The following is a 19,719-nucleotide window of genomic DNA, read 5'->3' on the forward strand; positions in this document are numbered from 1 at the left end:
AGCCACCTCAGCTTGAGTACATACTTTTGTAAGTCACTACTCCCTCGATTCCATCAGAGGGCAGGATCTGGCCTTTGGCAAGGCAGTCCTTTATTCTGCAATTTGATTGGGCATGCTAAATTTGTGTTCTAAATTCTTTTCCCACCTCCTTGCTTGGTACTGCTTTGGGAGTCTGTCATAGATATGGAATACATCGGAGGACCCAATCCCGTCGAAGAACACGTTACTTTCTTACCTGGTAGTTCTTTCGATGGGATGGTCCGACGACGTATTCCATATCGCTCCCTCCCTCCCTACCTACCCCGCTGCAGAATTTCTTTTTAGATTGCAGCTTGCGTTCCGCAAGGCTTTGTGTGTCTGACTGGCAGAAAACTGGTGGCACACGTTCTGGGGGAAAAAACTATAACTGAGGCTATGGGCGTCGTGCGTCCTACTTATCAGATCGGGTGACGTCGGCCGTCGGAGGAGGTCCTCTGGGACGGCGCATCAACGTCATTGACGCAGGACGCAGATGCTGAAGATTTTCTGAAGCAGCACAGCTGTGGACATTACCTGTCATAGGTATGGAATACGTCGTCGGACCATCCCTTCGAAAGAACGTTACCAGGTAAGAAAGCAACTTTTTATTTTCTCAGGTTCGTCATCGCCCCTCCCACTTGAACTAAATGAAGTTCTCAAATTGTTCACTTTTTGTCATTAGGTGATGCTCCTATTAGCTATTGCCATTGAAATTGATGCTAGGAGAGAGATGGGATGTGAGGAGAGACGTGCACAGTATGTGGGTGTTTGACTCTTCACGCATGCATTGTCAGGAAATGGTCATGCTAGTACTAATGAAGATGCCCACCCATTACCTGCCCTTCCGTGCCCAAAGCATACCCCCTGGATCTATTTGAGCTACCCCAGTGCTGTTATGGGGAGGCGTTGTTATTTCTATGAAGTGTTGGGAAATGAAATGGCTTAATTATCTGTAAATGAGCTCCTGCATTCTCCCACTTGATTTTGTAATCAGGGTGTGTCCTTGCAATTTACCTTGCATTGAATTCCTATCAACAGCAAACTTTGACAAAGCTAACCGTTTTGCTCTTGGATATGCATTAGATGTGTATTTGTCAGGCACTGCCATGAATATGACTTATTACTAACATTTTCTGCCAGCAGTTGCTATCTTATGTCCAGATGCCAGTGCTCTGGCATTCTCAAGAGGACAGGAATGCCTCTCACTCGGGGTGGGAGGTCTACCAGAGCCAGTCCTACCCCTGAGGGAGATGGTGGCACTTGAGCGGGCCACAATTCCTGTTCCCCATCCTGTGCCAGTTTATTTCTGAGCAGTCCATCTTTCTCATGCCATGACTCTTCGACAAGATGCTTGCCAGTGTTCTCTTGCTTCTCCTAGTGACATCCCAAACCAACGTGAAAACTAGGGGGACGCATCTGATTGAGAGTAGTGATCCAGCATTGTGTGCCACCTGCTGCAACCCAATCAAATGTATGCAGTTCCCTAGGATTCTATGATCTGCTGGCGATGGAGGGAGATGGCAGCGAAAGAGGAGCAATGCTTCACCACCAGTACGCAGCAGACGAGGATTTCACAGATACTGCAGCAGGGAGCACCCATAGCCGCAGTCCAAAGCCCCTAGACAACAAGGATCTAGAACGGGGGATTGAAAAATCCCCCAATCCATCCCAAACAATGGGACTTGCCACTGTGGCACAAGGAACAAAGCCCCTAGACAGTAACTCGAGTATAGTTGGAGAAGACCGAGCAGGAGTGTTGGGTAAGATCTTCATAGCAATGAGAAATCTTCCTGGGCTGTGTCAACCCCAGACTCTTTGTCTTTACTGGTGGATTCTCTTTTTCTTATACCTCTGTGTGGGAACCTTTTTCCACACTCACAATCTTTTACTGCTTTATGGATCTCATTTTTAAGACTCTCCATAGTGTATTTTAAAAGTTATCCTCTTTGACAACTTTTTGGCAATAAGTGCCTATTATTGCTGGGTTGTCCTAGGGGCTCCCCTTTTAACTTTCGAAGTCTAACCCTTTGAGAACTACAGTTCCCAAGGGTAGAAAGGTTCTTTAGATCCCTTTTACATTTTATTAGGTGAGACCATCACCCCCTACTGTATGCAGAGTCCTGGGGAGATACCGTTTATCCCCTTTCGCATTTTAAATATAACATTTATTACAAGGACAAACTTACTGTTAATGGCTGTTGGCAGTGAACCTTTTTATTAATTCCGTGCACCTTTACCATGGGCTGTTTGCACAGCCCCGGTAAAGGCGCCCATGGGTGCTCATTTAAACAAAATGGCCTGTGCCTTCTTTTTTGTCATTTTAGTGTTCCTTGTCCTTTCTTGTTCCTTCCCCTGACCTCCAGGGTAGGACATTTCTTTGTTTGATTTTTATCTTCGGCGGGAGTCCTGTGGACTCCCCGCCCAGGCTCCAGAGTGTCTGTGAAAGCAGGAAGCAAGGGAGGAGTCCAAAACTATGCAGTCCTTTGTCTTCCAGCCTGGTGTGAGAATCCAGTTCAAACTGGGAGGCTGGCTGTCCTGAAAGGATTGCCAACCCCCACCTATCCTCCCCCCACACCCCCCAAGTTTGAATGTTGCAAGGCTGTTTGATTGGCTGGGTTCCTGCATAAAAGTATGATCCTGGAAGCTGAAGTTGTTGACCACTGCAACCAAAACCAAAGAGGAAGATGAAGAATAAGCGACAAACGATTTCCTGCGAACAAAGAACCTGCTGTGTAACCAAAGTCTGCTGTTAGCCTTCCTTCCAATCGACCTGGGGACTCCGAAAATGACGACCCCGACCCAGAGCCTAATGAGACCCACTAGACTCAAGAAGACCTGCATTTTGAGCCATCCCGCACCGTGCTGCGACCATGCAGGGCTGCAATACACCAATACCCTCGGACCTCGAGCCATTGCGCGGTGCACAGTCTTCCGAATCTTGCTGAAACCTTGTGGGCCTCCTGATGGACCTCCAGAGACATGAATCGATCCGAAGTCCCCTCACCAGAGTGCTGGACCTTGCAAATGACGAGAATGCGACCAGTGATATTCTGTCTTCTGTGCTCCTGAAAAAGGCGCCAAATCCACAGAGCTGTATCCAGCCGCAAGTAAAACCTTGTATAGAGCTTTCCTGTGATCCTTGCTACAAAAGTCCTTCCATTGTCCTGTCTTCTTGATGAAGGAATTCAATGACCGGGATTTTGGGCTGCAGATCCTGAAGTCCCCCTGCTGCAAAATCTTCTTCTGTGCTAAGGTACTCTGCTGGCTTGGCTATTTAATTACCTTAGGTCTCTTGTGATTCCTGTATAGTTTTGGGGTGTTTTTGTGATTAGGCGGTCTCGTCAAGTTCACCCAGGCCCACTGCTGGAATCCTCCTAGGGTGTCTTCTGTGAAGTCCCTAGACCCTCAACTTACTTGTTTGAACAGTCTTCCTCAGGAACTCTGACTTTGCCTGGAACTGAGCCCTATCACACCCTGCTTACAGCTGGCTCCTAGACCACTAGGGTCCCTCTTCTGCCTCGGAGAGAACTCACGTACTAGAATTGGGAGGGGCTGGATACTAAAAGCGGTCTGCCTTGAAAAGTAAAACTAGTGTTGAAAAGTTTACTTCCTTGTAAATGAGTCAGTTGGTAACTTTAAACTCTGAGTGAAGTTACAAATGTTATTACTTACCTTAGATATGTTTTGCCATTCTGCTAAGCGTATATAGTATTCAATTACCTTGAATAAGCTGTGTACCTTCTTAAATAAGTATTCTCAAAGTCTTACTTTCCTTAGAAACTGTCTTGCCTTTCTAACAAAGTAGATAGGTTAATTTACTCACCTGTGGATTGGGTTCCCCTCTTCCCAAAAGTAATGCTGTTGGTTTCACTTTATTATTCCTGTTAGGATAATTTTATGAGTGTCCCCAATTGGGTCTTGTTTCCCATGACTTGCTGTTAGCCTGTCCAGAATAAGGCTCCAAGCTGTGATGATCTCTCTGTGCTTTGCCGGGCGTCCTGACCACCACAAACTGTTCATTGCCACGCCACCACCTGGTACTCCTATCTCCTGCTTCACAATAGTCGTCCCGTAGTTGTATGCGCTGGGCCTCTGGCGTCTCATGCTGACGTTCTGCACCTCCTCGAAAGTCGCATGCTCTGTGGCTTGTCTTTGCGTCACATCTCCGTCTGATCACGTCTAGGGGCTTCCCCTGCATATGTCTCTCCCTCAAGTCCCCCCACCCCATGCTCCTCTCTCCCCCATGCCTGTCTCTCCCTCTCTGTCTCGCCCCCTCTGCATCTGTCTCCTCGCACACATGCATGCACCCAGACAAAAGTGCTTTTTTCTCCCCTTACCTGTTTCCCTTCAGACTCGACAGGATGATGCTCTCTAGGCCTCCAGCTCCTCCCCTCCACGCAGACAGGAAACTGGGAGAGCTTCCTGGTTTCTAACGTGCACCGAGGAGCTGAGCAGCAACCCCTGCTAGCTTGTTGTTAAATTCTCTCAATTTTATGAAATGCGCTTTAAAATAAACTATTTGCCTGTGATGTTTGCAAATATTCTTAGGGGAAAAGTATTATTAATATTCATAGAAAATCAACAAATGTATTGGGTATGTTATCTCATGTTATTACACCGTATTTAGCAGCATTCTCACCTCATATCTCCCATTTTCATGTTATACCAGGGAGCCTAACCCCCTAAATGAACTTCTGGAGAAGAGCCTGACCGTAAAACTCTTAAAGCTAAATTCACATTCTGAATTATATGTTGATGCAGGATTGAAATATCCGCATCTGATTGGGAAAACCTGCTTGCATTTCCAAGTGCTTTCCGTTGTTGTACATACCGGTAAAGTGGCACAGCGAGTAGAGCGCTCGCTTTGACATCCGTGCAGAGCCTGCTGACTCAGGTTTGAATCCCGGCTGGGTCAAACACAGCCTTTCATCCTTCCGAGGTCGATAAATGAGCACCACACACAGTGGGTAATAAGCAGCGCTCAGATACCTGAGGGTTCGTAGCGCTATATAAATGCGAAAAATTACTATAATTATTATACACACCATCTGTTGTCAATCACGTATAGACGGACTCCGACCTTCATAGATTTGAAGAATATAAATTGCAAGTGTTGGGCGACCAGCAACATTGACATCTGTAAATGCCCACATGTACAGATTTTGTGTGGGCCGTGACCGCTCATGCCCTACACTGTCTCTGCCTCTGTCGTCCAGGGCTATTTCAAAGTGTATTGCACATTGCTTGAACAAGTAACCACTTCTTAGGGTTGCTACTTGATACTTATGGCAAAGTATATATATTCTAGAACATTATCATTCTGCAAATAGTTACCTGTGACAGTAGTTTAACAACTGTAATCCCCTACATCGTAAGGTTATCTATTGCGTGTAGCAAGCAAAGGTAATTTGGGAAAAGTTTCTTGCAGTACAATTAGTGTTAATTACCTATTGTGGTTGATTACATTTATGTCCTTGTATTTAAGCGATGATAAAATCATTGATAAAAGTACATTAACTCTATTATAATAGGGAGAACATATTTAGTCATACTGAATCTTCGTTTCATTAATCTGTCACCTTTGCAGGAGCAGAATGTGGTGCTGAAATTTCAAGATCAATTGGGCACCCCGCAGCACACAGCCACCAGCAGTTCCCTGGCCGCACACCTGAAGAGCATCTCAAAGGGCGATTCACCTGCTGTGTCTCCTTTCCAGAATTACTCATCCCTACATAGTCAGAGTAGGTCTGTGTCTTCGCCCAGTGTGCACTCTCGGTCACACTCTCCTTCTATATCCAGTATGGCTGCTCTCAGGTATGTACGGTTGCTGCATGGCGATTAAGTGGCGGGTCTGTTATATCTCTTACTTGTGGGAGGCACAGAGGGCAAGGGCTTGTAAAATTCTTAAATGTTGCTTTGCCATTTTAATCATTTTGTTAATTTATATTAACTGAGAATGAGGAGCTTCTTCAAGATATTTTGTACGTAACATTTGGTCTAGCGGAGCAATCCCATCGACAAGTGCCTTCTAAAATATGATGCATTAGTCGATACAGTTACTGGGTGATCTGGGTGATGGAAAGAGCCGTGCAAAGCAAAAACTGAAATTAGCATTAACTTTAATGTTTAATGTTCAAGGTTGTTTTTATATATTTAAAGTATTTAATAGCTGATGTGAATCAAATTATACTTGTTTTATTTGGCTGTATGGGTTTGCATGGTGTTGCATTTGTAAAGGTCCTGCTAATCGTGTGTTTTTTTTTTTGAGGTGGAGATATATAATTTTTCCCTTGACTAGAAATTGAATCTCCTGCAGACATTCAAATTAGTTTGATTTGTGTTATACGTAAAACATGTGCTTTGAAAGGCAAGAAATTCACATTACATTTCAGCAATCCAAAACCTTTTCATATCATTCTTAAAATTACATTAGCGTGTAGTTAACAAACCTAATACGTTCAATCTTTTGTGGTTATTTACAAATCTTTATTTTTCACAAGATTTTGAGTAATTTGCCTAATCCCTAAAACATGATCAATCTACTGGCAAACCAACAATTTATATAAATTATCCATACAAAAATAATGTATCAATGTGAGATGTTCATCTTTTTTTACAACAGAATTTTTCTAGTGTTTGGTACAGAAGGCAGTTCATTGCTCTATTGGGCATCATCTTTAAAGGGGAGCAGAAAGACATGCGATAAAATGCTTGACTTTAACAGTTAACGTTTAGAGAGGGTCAGTGTTTGCTCTTGGTGTGGTCCATTGGGCATTGTTGTTCCTCCCCACTTGCCGGGGACCTGGTAGGTTGGGCGGGAAGGAGGACACACCAGTTAGTTGGCTGTGTGTTCCCCAGTTGATCGGCCAGAAGTACAGTGCCACTTGCCGGAACTTTGCATTTTGGTTTCACCCTCTGCCTCCTGCGTTGTGATGTGGGTGTTTGGGGTCTGTCTGTATCTTTCAGTCCTGCAGCACTCGGTCCTAGATACTGTAAGCTGCTCAGCTTTTGTTTGCAGATCTGTGTGGACTAGTACCCCTTACGTTTCATCTGTCCTAACTGAGTAGGGTTGATTTATTTTGAGGCTTCTTGATGCATGTTGAATGAGTTGAAAGTAAACTAGGCTGGCACAGAAGAGTGTTCAGGGAGCCCCGCAGTGCTCAACACTATGGCAGATGATGCACTTCTTAAGGGATGATAGTGACTACAAAGGGAGACAATCATGGATTGATGGCTGAGATGAGGGAATTGGGAGTGTTGGCTTGAGTGCCTTAACGGTCAGCTCTGTTAGATTGGGGGGGGGCGGGTGGGGTGAAGGAAAGCATGGTAAGATTGGACGCTGCCAGAGGAGCCTTCAACTAGCTGGCCGCCAACCGATGCATGCACCTGTAGGCTCTGCAGTGTCAGGAGGAGGGACACCACTCTGAAACTGGATAATGTTGCAAACTGGGAACAAAGGTGTAATCTGAGGGTTCCCCTTCCAGATAAGGAAGAGTAAATATTGTCTGAAATGCAGCGAATGGTGCAAGATGAGCATATTCCAAGATCTGTTAACACTTACCTCAGCTTTAAAATTTACATGTTGGCAAGTTTCACATTTTTTGCTAGGAGATAAAGTATAAATGGCGGAAGGGAGGTTCCCTCTGCCCTGATTTTTTTAAAGACGGAATGTCCCACAATCTGAAATGTGGGACTTTCAGATTTTCACTGCTGAATTGCTTAGCAATGGTGGTGGGGAGAGGGATGAATGCCTGAGGGTGGGGTGGTTCAGGGGTGTTGAGGCACCCCACCACCCCCAGGAGAAACCCAAAGGAATGCAGCCATTCAAGAATCTGAATACTCCTCCGCCAGGAAAAGGGGCGGAGCAATGCTGTATCTGTGCCTCTCATTTTCCTCTTTCACATTCTTGTTGGATTGGTTTTGAGAAAAGGTGGGCGTAAATGCTTGTTGAGTAGAGTTTTGTAGTTGTGGATGCTATATGGGATGTTGGATCGGGGGATGGTTTGGGGGCTGGGGGGAATGGGTATTAGTGTGTCCTATTCTGTCACCTTATCAAGCTTTTCTGGGAGCAATGGTCTAATGTGTATTGTTTTGGATTTCCTGCAAAGTTTGGTTTATTCTCAAGCCTATAGCTCCCATTGTTTCCATGAGACTCCAATGGGATAATGGATGCCAGACTTCACAAATGTGCAAACTGGCTCACTAAGTGTCAGGGGCTTGCACACCCAATCCAAACATTATCTGCTCTGCAGGGACTTTAGGGAAGCGGATCAGGCAGTATTGCCAGAGACCAACTTTTGAGGAGCTAAGAGTTCTTGCTGCGAAATGAAGGAATTGGCTGTCTTTTTTTTAACCTCTGGAACAGGGAAACGTCAAGTGGGGGCTTTATTGTAAAAATGTAACATTAATTTTGTGCCATGTTATTTGCAATGATATTGATGGTAGTTCTTTGTATTAAGGCTTGTCATTTGGAGGGAACATTTACACTAGACTATATACTCCCCGAATCTGGGGGTCAGTTGTTCTTTTGAGAAGAGACTTGGGCCTGACTTGATGCATTTTTGGAGGAGTGAGTGGGGATTGTGATATGCTGTGATTACAACATGGTCTTCCATCCAGGAAAAGAATAGGGTTGGAATGAGCTGGGTAGATGGAGTTTGTAAGCCCAGGTGCATGATTCTCGTAACTTTTGGCTGGTTGTAAGTGATGAATATTTATGAGGTCTGGAGAGATGTACCGTTCGCTGAAAGTTGCTTTACTTATTTCACTCAATATGACTTGTTCTCTTGGAGAGATAATGTTTCCTTATCTAAGGACTTTGTATCAGGTTTTGGGATTAGAAATATATTGTTAGCCTTTGTCCGACTGTGATATGGTATTAGTTATGTCGAATGGATGGCCTGGCAAAATAATAGGTGATGGCTGCAAGCTTTAGAATTAATCTTAAACCCCTGCCAATTGCTCTGGATAGCCCTGCAGACCATCTTTCTTCAGCATGTCAACTCATTACAGAAAGTGGAAAGACAAGTTGCAAATCAGACTTGGTCCCACCCCAAAAGCGGCAGTCCAGTCCCCAACTGCTAGGACACATCCCAGATGCACGAGACCACAAGCAACCGCAGACGTGTTTGACCTCCTTGGGCGTCATCAGCGAGTCGTAGCTTGGGTCTCTAAGTCCAGCAGGCTCAGGACCCATGTCTGTACATACCAATTCCACTTGGGGGTGATAAAACAAGAGGGGTTGCCTGGAATGCTTAGAATTAATGTTAAACCCCTGGCAATTTCTCTGGGCAGCCCTCCAGACTATCTTTCGTCAGCCTGCTAAGCCATTACATAAAGGGGAAAGACCATATGTTAAGGAACAAAGCCACAATGGAGGTATAGTTGTAATGATCCTCTGTAATTGAAAACTATTCTGATGGACAACGTTGCTGCTATTAGCTGTTACTTTTTAAAAAAATGGCACTGGAAAAGTTACCCCAACAATGGTATGGAAGGGTTTCAAGGCCACAATTATTGAGGTTCTTATTGGATATGGTTCTCAAGCCAAAAACATTGGTTAACTATGGACAGGAGGGAGTTACTTCACAGGATAAGGAAGATAGTGGACTGGTGGAGATACTGGGGAGAAAAAGTAATAAGGAATCTCTAAAATTGCTGCAAAGGGAACCGAATTCCCTACTGATTTTGGAAACAGACTAAACTTGGATTTCTGCATCAAAAATATTATGAAGTGGGGGGGCTTAGGGCTCATTGTCTAGTCGCTAAGTCGACTGCATACCCAGTGACTGGATAGAACCATATCAGGGATTCCAGCATTTCATGAAAATAGGCCGATAAGAAAGGGCAGCGTTCTGAGATCCGTTTGTCGCCTTTCAAAGGGCATTATACACAACAGAGGAAAGGGATAGCTGGAAAAATATATACATATCCTGGGTCTGTATGAACCAACCCCACAAGAACATGGCCAACCTCATACAATCTTCCATCTCGGAAGTGGAAAGTTGCCATCAAGGGAATGGTAGGAGGCATGGCACATGGGGAGTGTTTTTTTTTTTTTTTCAATTTGTATGGAAACATATTGGCTCCCTTTCTCGTGCATCTGTTCAATGGGTTAAATTGTGATAAGCTTCCCAGGAGCCCCATGGAAGCCTTGATAACTATTTTGCCGAATTAGGTTAAGGACGCCATAGATTTTGATTCCTGAAGGCTGATGTTTATTTTATTTATTTCAGTTCTTGTAGGGCGCTACGAACCCGTAGGCTTCAGAGCGCTGGATAAAAGGGAGAAATCATGAACTTTAAGAAAGCTCTATTAAAGTAAATTAAAAAGAAATGTCTTCACGTGCTTCTTGAAGACAGTGAGTGAAATGTTTTAATGTTCATGGGCAAGACATTCCATTCACGTGGAGCGTTGAATTCAAAGCTACAATCTGACATTTTCAGCTGAGATCTTGGCTGATTGAACTAAAGAGTATCAGAGGAATGTAAGGTTCTGCCAGAGGATTTCCTTGTTAATATCTGAGATAATGTGGTGCATTACCATTTTGGCATTTGTAGGCGCGAAAGAGAATATTCTGTACCATTCTTTGCCTCACTGGAAGCCAGTGGAGTTTCCTCCTGGCGGTGGTGACATGATCCCGTCCAGTCAAGTCAAAAACTGCCCTGACGGCCCCGTTCTGCACGGTTTGTAGCTGCTTCAGATTCCCCTGGAAAAGTCCCCATTAACAAGTTGTTGCAATGATCCAATCGTGAATTTATCAATGAGGACGCCAGGAGGGATCTGTTTGCAATACTAAGGTAAGGCCTAATCTGAGGTAGAAGTTTAATTATGTGTCCAAAGGAGGAGTGCATTTGAGAAACCTGTTTTCTCACGGAGAGATTAGCATCCAGCATTACTCCCAAGGTTTTCACTGAGTTGGTTACAGGGATGACATTACCCGCCACCTCAAAAGATTCATACTGTTGGGTGAGGTTCTTCCATTTAGGACCGGAAGCCCAGATAAGTAACTCCATTTTGGAATCATTGAGCGCCAGTGAGTTAGTTACCATCCAGGCTTGGATTTAAGTGTAGATGTGATTCTTGGCATCTACAGCCTTCTGGTGTTTGCCCGAAAGTTCAGAGGATCTGCGTGTCATCAGCGTAATTAGCAAATTGAACACCCAGGTCCTCAAGGAGGTCAAAGAAAGGTCTAATGTAAATATTAAAGAGCAGGTGCGGGGGGGAGACAAGAACCCTGCAGATCGCTGCATCTACTTGAGATGGGATTAGGGTTTAGCTTGAGGTCTCTCGACTGCCACTCTAGAGATTCTGGGACCCAGGAAGGATGCAATTCATTTTGTTGCATTTTTGGAGCAGTTAGCAATGGATAGTATCTCTTGTGAAGCAGGTTGTGGTTGGTGATATCAAATGCTGCTGAGAGATCTAATAGCAGTAGCGCAAACTGTTTTTTCTCTATTTCAGTGATGTTGGATTTGATGTCCGAAAGAGCGGTGTCAGTGCCATGCTGTGCACGAAAACCAGACTGATTTGGATTGAGCATAGTGTGTTCCTCAATACATTTCTGCAGCTGTACATATGCCACTCTATCTAAAATGTTCAATAGATGGGGGACGTTGGTGATGGTTCTAAAGGTTTTGGGAATAGAGGGTTCAAGAGAAGCTTTTTGCCAGACTGGAAGGAGTTCATCAGTTTCGTAATCCATGGTAGAAGAACTTTCATGGAGTTTTTTAATATGTCTGGGAGGCAGGCGTCTCCAAGACATGATGTAGATTTCATATTAATAATATCTAAAAAAAAGTTGTCAAATGATTGAATCTTTGAAGTCTTTAACATCTTTGAAAGTAAATCTTTAAAAAAGTGAAGTAGTTCAGGCCCTAAGGCACATTGTCTGTTGTATTTAGACGTCCACTGGCCGATTTATTGAGGAGAGAGAATTGTCTGTATATTGCAGAATTTTGTATGTGGCCATCAACCACAAAGTTTTGTCTCCCATCATCGTTTGTGCCCACCATAGGTCTTCGTCACTCAAGACAAAGTCCGAAAATAGGTGTCTCAAGTAGTGAAATGTTATATTTGTAGTGCCTGAACAGGAGAGAAGGAGGTGGCGAATGGACTCCACCACTTCTTGCGAGTTACAGAATCGGCATCCGTTAGAAACTGCTTGCCTTCGGATGGTTAAAATTTCATTGGTATGTAGTAAGTTAAACCTTGCTCTCAATAGGAGGTTTCTGGCCTGTTTTGAAGGAAACTTCTGTCAGAACAGTTGAAGTTCGTTCAGTTTCCTAGGGTTTTGCGGTAGATGTCACCTTAACTTATTGGCGGCTGCTGATTCTCCAGTCGCAATCCAATCAAGCTCTTTCATCTTATTCAGACTTTTCACCGGATTTGTTTTCAGAGCTTCTTCGTCCATGCCTACCTCTTGTAAAGTTTCCAAGTTCTGTTTTGTCCACCGATTCAACATCTTACATCTTGATCCCAAGCTTTCTTGCAAGATGAGCTTGTAAATTGAAGGTTTTTCTGAAAGATGGCAGCATCAAGGTATTACATTTGACTGAGGCCGCAAGCGATAACAGGCTTAGTTCTTTCCTGATGCAGACTATCGAGGTACAGTTAGGAAGGCCAAGCGCCTTTCTCTAGAAAAGGGCCTCCAGTTGAGGCCATGTCGACGTTGGTATGTTGGGCATCGCCTCAGCTCCGTAGGTTAGTGCTGGTACTAATTTCATTTTATAGAAATTTAGCACAGTGATCAATGAAAAGCGGTCACATTTTTTGTCAATTGCACACCCTTGGGCCGCTGGTTTTCTGGTTTTTACTTTCAAAAACTTTTGCATGGCGAACTTGTTCTTGGAGTTATCGAGTGTGACTCCTAAGTAACTGAACTCACATACTTTTTCAATCACTTTTCCCTCCAGGCTCAGTTTTATATTTACCTTTCTTTTTGTACCTGTAGACATGATCATAAATTTAGTTTTATCTTCGTTGATCTCCAGGCTATTAGATGTAATGTATTTCTGTAGGTTGCTAAGCTGGTGTTGCAAACCTATCGGTGTATAGTCAAGGAGAATCAGGTCGTCCGCGTACAGTAGTCTATTTATGGGGGTTTTGACCATTTTAGGAGGGAAGCAGCAGACCTCTGTATAGGCGTCTTTGATATCGCCTATGAAAGCCAAAAACAAAGCTGGAGCAAGCGGGCAGCCCTGTTTAACTCCTCTTCGGGTAGGAAATTCTGTTGAAAGTAGGCCTTGTTGGTCCAATCACACTCGGATATTTGTGCCTGTATGCAAGGCTTTAATTGGTGCCAGTATTGAAGTGGGACAGGTCCACCTTGTTAATTTGTTCCAGAGAAGTAACCTATCCACACAACCAAATGCTTGTGTGAGGTCCACGAAGACAATAAATACCCGTGGGCCCCCCCTTAAAGGACCTTATTTTTCAAGATGTTTAACGTCAAGATGTTTGCTGCTGTTCCTGTGTTTTTCTTGAACCCTGTTTGCAGATAGTCCTCGCACGGGGCCCTTTTGCCCATGCATTGAATTTGTTTAGGAGCAGGGTTCCGAACACCTTCCCAATGCAATCTAATAGAGCGATTGGTCGGTAGTTGGCCGGATGGCTCTTGCTTCCTTTTTTGTAGATTGGCACCACCTTTGTAGCCTTCCATGATGGAGGGATCGATTTTAACTCGGCACACCTTCGAAATATTTTACTTAGAAGATCAGCCCATTTTGCCGGGTGAGCCTTTAGGTCCATGTCCGTGATTCCGTCGGGACCAGGTGCTCTCGAGTTCTTAAGAGTCTTGCTCATCCGGATAATCTCTACTTTGTCATCAAGACGCACCCAATCTGACACGATTGGGCACTGATTCAAGTATGGACTATTCCTTGGGCGCTGAAACAGAGATCTGAAGAAGTTTACCCATGTTGTTTCACCTATGTTGGTTAGAATCGATGCTTCTTCTGATGGACTAGTTGAATTCAAGAGAGGCCAAAATTCTCTACTTTTATTCCCGGCTCTTTGAATGTTTCTCCGTCTTGCTGATATAACGCCATACAATGGTTTTTGAGCCATGATTTGTATCTCTGCAGGGCTTCTTTTACTAGTCGGTTTGACCTTGCAGGGCCTGAGAGGTTGGCTTCTCTTGTTATTTTCTTAGTTCTTTTTTCCACCAAAACTTTGTCATATACATGTTTTTGTGGGCCTCCACAATTGTGTTTGGCCTGCTTCTTTTTGTATATCAAGAGTAGCGGTAAGTAGTCGATCTGTCTCGAAGCTTCCGAATGTTCTTGTGCCAAATATTTAGTCTTCAGATCGCTTATTGCCACCACTGACATCTTAAATCTAGATCCTTGATTGTTTGTCTCCAGAGGCGCGATAGATTTCGTAGGTGTGCCGAGTTCTGCTGACTATGTGATGCACAGCAGATTATGGTCCCTAGCAGCCTAGCGTGTCACCTCAAATGAGGTTATTTGTGCTAGTTTGCACGTTGCGAATATATAATCAATCGTGGCTGTTGATGATTCTCGCTCCCACGTCGGCAAGGTCTTTGCATTTGGTAGTACCTCGTCTATATTAAGGAACTCCAGTGATGACATTAGGTTAGTCCATGCTGCTCCTCTCAGGTCTGCTGCCGAGACCTTTTTGGTTGAAAGGGGCGTCTCGGTTCTCTGTTTGCAAGCTGAGTTGATGTCTCCGCATATAAGTACATGTGGGACCAGATGTGCTGCTGTCGCCTCGTCAATGGCATTTTCAATCATGCCAAGAAATTGGTGGGTTTCGCTTGTAGCTGGGTTCCAGTATATGTTCATGATGACTATCACGGTCTTTGTGTCTTTGGCTCCGTTGTTTTCTGAATTTATCCATTCTACCTTGATCGTCAGTTTAGGCTTGATTGCATGTTAGCACTTCAACTGACGATATTCCACAACCATGACGTATAGCCGTCGAAATTCCAGATGAGGGGTGACCCAAAGGGCCCTTTTTTGCTGGCGATAGAAAGATTTTATAGCCGGCTAGTGTAGGAGGCTCTGTCAGCCAAGTCTCTTGTAGACAAAGAACATCGTAATCCCCCAGTTTTATGTCACTTGTAACTGTCAAGTGTCCATGTTCCCTTGTATTCCACGAGCATAGCTTGAATTGCCTCTTTACTTTTTCTGGGGTTGTATTCACTTGGTTGATATGCTTGGAAGTCGAAAATTGCTATATTTTGTTTGTTGTATTGACCGAGCTTTCGGTAGCCAGGACCACATGCTTTGTGTAGAAGATTTCTTACCACCATTGCCTCCATTCGGTAATTTGTGTCTTTTCGCTTGGAGTGTCTTTCTGCTGATTTTATGTTGATCTGGAGAGCGTGCCCTTTTGGTGCTTTATGCAGTGGTCGACCTGTTATTTTCCATAGCTGGTTGGGTCCATCATCTTCGTCCTTTTGAGCGTGACCTTGAGTGCGTAGTTTTATGTTGTTCTCTTGTAGTTCTAGAAGCACTGCTTTTCTTATTTCGTTTGCAGTGTTCCCTTTGGATCTTCTCTCCTCCTTCGTTAGCGTGAACATATTGCGCGGTAACTTGAGGTTGAGTTGTTTCTGCTGTGCCATTGAATGAGTTTGACCCTGGTTTCATGTTCACCATTCTAGTTGATTCAGTCCGATCTTAGCCCATTTTCAGTAGGTTTTAGTTTCTTCTCTTAATTGTCGTTGCACTGTAGATGAGGTGATGTACAGATGGGCTAGTGCTTTCTGTTTTCTTTCGCTAGGGTCCACGATGAGTAGGTCTTCTGTTTTTATCCGTTGTAAGTTCAGAATGTAACTGAATAGGGCTAAGACCGAGCTTCGATTTAGGATGACTTTGTCATTTCCCTCGATTTGTTCCAACTTTAGGATCCACCTAGCAGAGTCTTTTTTTCTTATTGACTTTATTGTAGATTGCTGTTTTTGTTAAGTAATGAGTTTTTACCGGACTGTTATGGAAGTTCCGGTAATTAGGTGTCCCTCCTGAGTTTTGCTGCTTTTGTTATGGTCTAAGAACGACAAAGGGGACTTTAGAGGTCTCTTGTGTTGTTGTCTCATATATTCCATGAGGTTTTGCCTTGGTTTGTACTCTTGAACCCCTCCGAGTCCTGGGTCGATCCGTATGATGTCCAGGCGTGTTCTTTGTTGACCTACTCCCTTTTAGATTTCTTTCCTCATCTTCACGAGAGTGGTTTACGTTTTATTCTGTTCTCTCATTTTTCTGGGTCGGGCTGTTGATCTGTCTGTCTTGTTTTTGGGTGACCTGTGTTCATTTTCTGCTCTTTGTTCTGAGGACTGAGTGTCATCAAGGTGCACACTTCTGTTCATCAGCTCATACCTCTTCAGAAATTCGTCAATTGTTTTCGGTGAGTGTGGTACCGGTGAAGTTGATTCCACCGTTATTGTTTCTTCTAGTACACGTGTCGTGCCCTCTGTCTGGTCGTTGTTCGCCATTTTACTTGTTTCTTTGGGCCGGTCCTTGCGGGGTTGATTTAGAATTAAAACTGGTTCCAAAACGTTCAAGTTTGTAAGCCTCTCTACTCTCCGAGGATTTCTTGTCGTGGCTTGGGGAGGATTTTTCTTTAGTGATATGTGTTAAATAGATCGTGGTGGACGTTTGGCACCCTATCTCTTGAGTGGCCACCGGGATAGTCGGGTGAACCTGTATGTTTGGAATAGGCTGAAAACAGTTCTTGTGTCCCCAGCTACCCTTTTTCTTTATTTTCCAGAGCCATGATGTAGGCTTCCAAAAGGGTTAACTTAACAGACATTGTGGCCTGAATCGATGTATAGTCCTTCAGGGAGTCCTTTATCCCATCGTACAATTTTATGAACGGTGCTAGCACAATAGTTACAGCCGCATTATTGATAACATGTCCGGTTTCTTTGACTGAGTGGCCCCCTTATTTAGGTCTGTGGAAAGGTGGTGTCTACCTTTTTGACGGTGAGTCGATCCAGAGTGTAGAAGGTGCTGGACGTTGGGAGCTGGCTGTTCTATGTGGTTCCAGCGAGTTTCTTTGGCTTGTTGCCACATTTAAGGGATCCCAAAGTGCTTGTTGACTGCGCCTCTGGGAATTTACTCTTTCAGGAAGTGGGCTTCCACTCATTCGTGGTCTATTTTTTGCATGGGCTCATTAGCTGTCGATCGCCCTAGCACGCCAGAGTCACTGGATAGTTCTGCACATTCCTCTTGGGCACCAGAGGCTTTGCCCCGGCTTCCTGGAGACTCGGATCTGACAAGCTTCTCGTGTCCCGGCGCAGATTCCTGCAGAACGTTGGCCCGTGTCCCGCTGAGGATGGTTGGTTGTTTCGGCATGTTGTCGGCCACTAAGTCCATTAAGATAGGATACGTGCTCAGCAGCTACACACACGGCTCTAGTTGTGGTGGGGGAGTCCCATTAGGCTCTGTCGTCCCAATGCACAGGTCAGGGGAACTGGGTGTGTAGTCTCTGGGGAACTCCGGTATCTTGGGAGTCTGGTTGTTTTTTTACCCTGTTTCGTTGCAAGCACAGGGATATCTGGGAGCTGACCGTCCATTTGTCGTTTTGACACCGGTAAACAGTCGTTTAGTGCCTCCAGGATTTCAATATCAGTTAATTCCTCTATGTGGAGATTAGCACAGGGTCTGAGGTTGAAAAAATCCCTGAAGTTAACTGTGCCCGTCAGGTGCTCTGTTGCTCCTTTTTCCCATTTGGGATTCTGTTTTCTGTTACTGTTTGAGTTTTTGTTTTAGAGCTCTGATTATGGGGCTTAGTTTTCTTTTTGGGCCCTTTAGGAGGTTTAGGCAGGCTGTTTTTGCTGTGGACTTCTGCCCTTGTTAAGTCAAAATTTCTTTTGTCTTTTTTTATAATTCATTGTGGCATTTTCGATGGAAGTGAAGGTCTCCTCAGAGTTTGTGTTTGCAGTAGGGGAGGTTTGGGCGAAGTTGAATCTTTGCTGCTCGTCCGGCTCTAATTGTGTCCCAGGCTCTGTATGCACCAGCAGCTTAGTAGTTAACAATTGGCCCTGGGGAGTGGCCACGTTCTCCTCCGAACGAGACGCCGGGGGCTGAGTGGACAGCAAGCCATCTTGCTGAGCTTTGCCCACGGAGTTCGCCGGATCCAACTCCTCCAATGACTGAAACCCCCCCCCCCAAAACCCCCAGGGCTGCTGGAGTCCGGAGGCGCCCCCACCTGACTTCCGGGCCACCCCCCGACTCCTTCAACCTGGACGCTGCTTCGCACCCGCGGGCCAGGCCCGCGATCACGCCCAACGCCACACTCGACGGGGCCCTGCCCGTCACTCCACACGGCGGCCCCAATTCGGGAATTGATGGAGGACGACACAGGGGCTGAGGGCTCTGGTCAGGTGCAGCCAGACAGACGTTGCTCGGGGGACCCTCCAACTCCTCTGAAGCCGCTGAATCCTCCAGAGGCTCACTTTGCCCCAATGGCGAAGTTTCACAGGTCAGTGGCAATGTGATATTAAAGTCACGGTCTGATGTCGAGCGCAAGGTGTTACCTTTTTGACGTGAACACGGCTATGGAGTGGACGCCTTTTTTCAGTGTTGTACTTATTTCAGGCCGCTTATTCTCTGTTGTTGTCCTTGTGCGGGCACTCCGCAACCGGCGACCTTCTTCATCTTGGGCCTGGACGGTGGGAGAGGAGTCAATTTTTGCCCTGCTAGCCCTGCCTGCCAGGACTGCAGGACTGTCACTCTCCGTCTCTCCCCAAATGCAAAACAGGCAGAGAGCGTTCAAAGGCTTTGCGCCTGCAGTCACTCTCAAGCCCTGTGTCAAGTTGCAATTCAGAAAGGTAAAGTTTCTTAAATGTGCTTCAGAGCACAAACTGGCAGATAAAATTGCTCAGAACAGAACGGCTTACCAGCTGTTTATACTGTCCGTGAGTCGGGCTCGGAGGTAGCGTTCACTGCGTCCACTGACCACCCGCCATACAGCAAACACTCTGCCTCACTCCGCGTCGCTCCGCTCCCTGGAGGACGCTATGAAGGAGGCAGTGAATTATAAAATTCCTACCAGATAATTTCCTTGGGTTCCAAAAATAACACTGGTCTACCGTAGGCAAGGACATACGTCCTACGTAAGGCTTTTAAGCTCTCACAATCGAGTATAAGATGTTTGGTGGTTTCAACAATGGGAGAAAACCATTTCTTTTTGCTTTTATAATGGAACCTCTGGCTTGCACTAATAGAATAAATGAGGCTTTTGAGTGCATCAGTTGTGGGCCGGAGAAGTATATGCTTTCTTGTTTGTGGATGACCACCTTCTGCACTTGGCAAACCTAGGGACCTCACTAAGGGAGGTTATTAAGAAGAAAGAGGAGCATGCGAAGGGCACAGGGTTGCCGGTCAGTCACAAGAAGGTCTCCATGTAATAATGTCCCCGCAAAAATGTCTCCAGACACAAATATCACTGTTTTTTGCAGAGACATTATTACATTGAACATGCGGGGGACAGCCCTGCGAACACTGAATTCTTTTTTATTTTTTAATTACTTTTTTACAAGGGGAGCAGGGAACATCCCTGCAACCTGTCCTTATACATAATGTTGCCAATGGCTTTTGCCGGCAACTTTATGTATGGGGACATTATTACCTGATACCACAAGAAGTTGCTCATTATGCACTTGGGCCACATAGGAAATTGAGAGCCCAATAGGTGAGTGAGATAAGGTTAGTAACAGACAAGATAAGGTGAGTAGGG

General features: G+C 45.0%; 1 protein-coding gene across 1 annotated transcript in view; it reads left to right on the top strand.

Moving 5' to 3' along the window:
- The window catches only part of ANAPC1 (anaphase promoting complex subunit 1), a 2,053,226-nt gene that overhangs the window by 194,150 nt on the left and 1,839,357 nt on the right, over nucleotides 1-19,719 (top strand). Inside the window, exon 8 of the mRNA XM_069606837.1 lies at nucleotides 5,606-5,832. Within this exon, the coding sequence (XP_069462938.1) occupies nucleotides 5,606-5,832 (227 nt within the window). The remainder of the gene's footprint in view (nucleotides 1-5,605; nucleotides 5,833-19,719) is intronic.

The sequence above is a fragment of the Ambystoma mexicanum genome, chromosome 4p, assembly GCF_040938575.1.
Source record: "Ambystoma mexicanum isolate Mex_15411 chromosome 4p, UKY_AmexF1_1, whole genome shotgun sequence".
NCBI lineage: Eukaryota > Metazoa > Chordata > Amphibia > Caudata > Ambystomatidae > Ambystoma > Ambystoma mexicanum.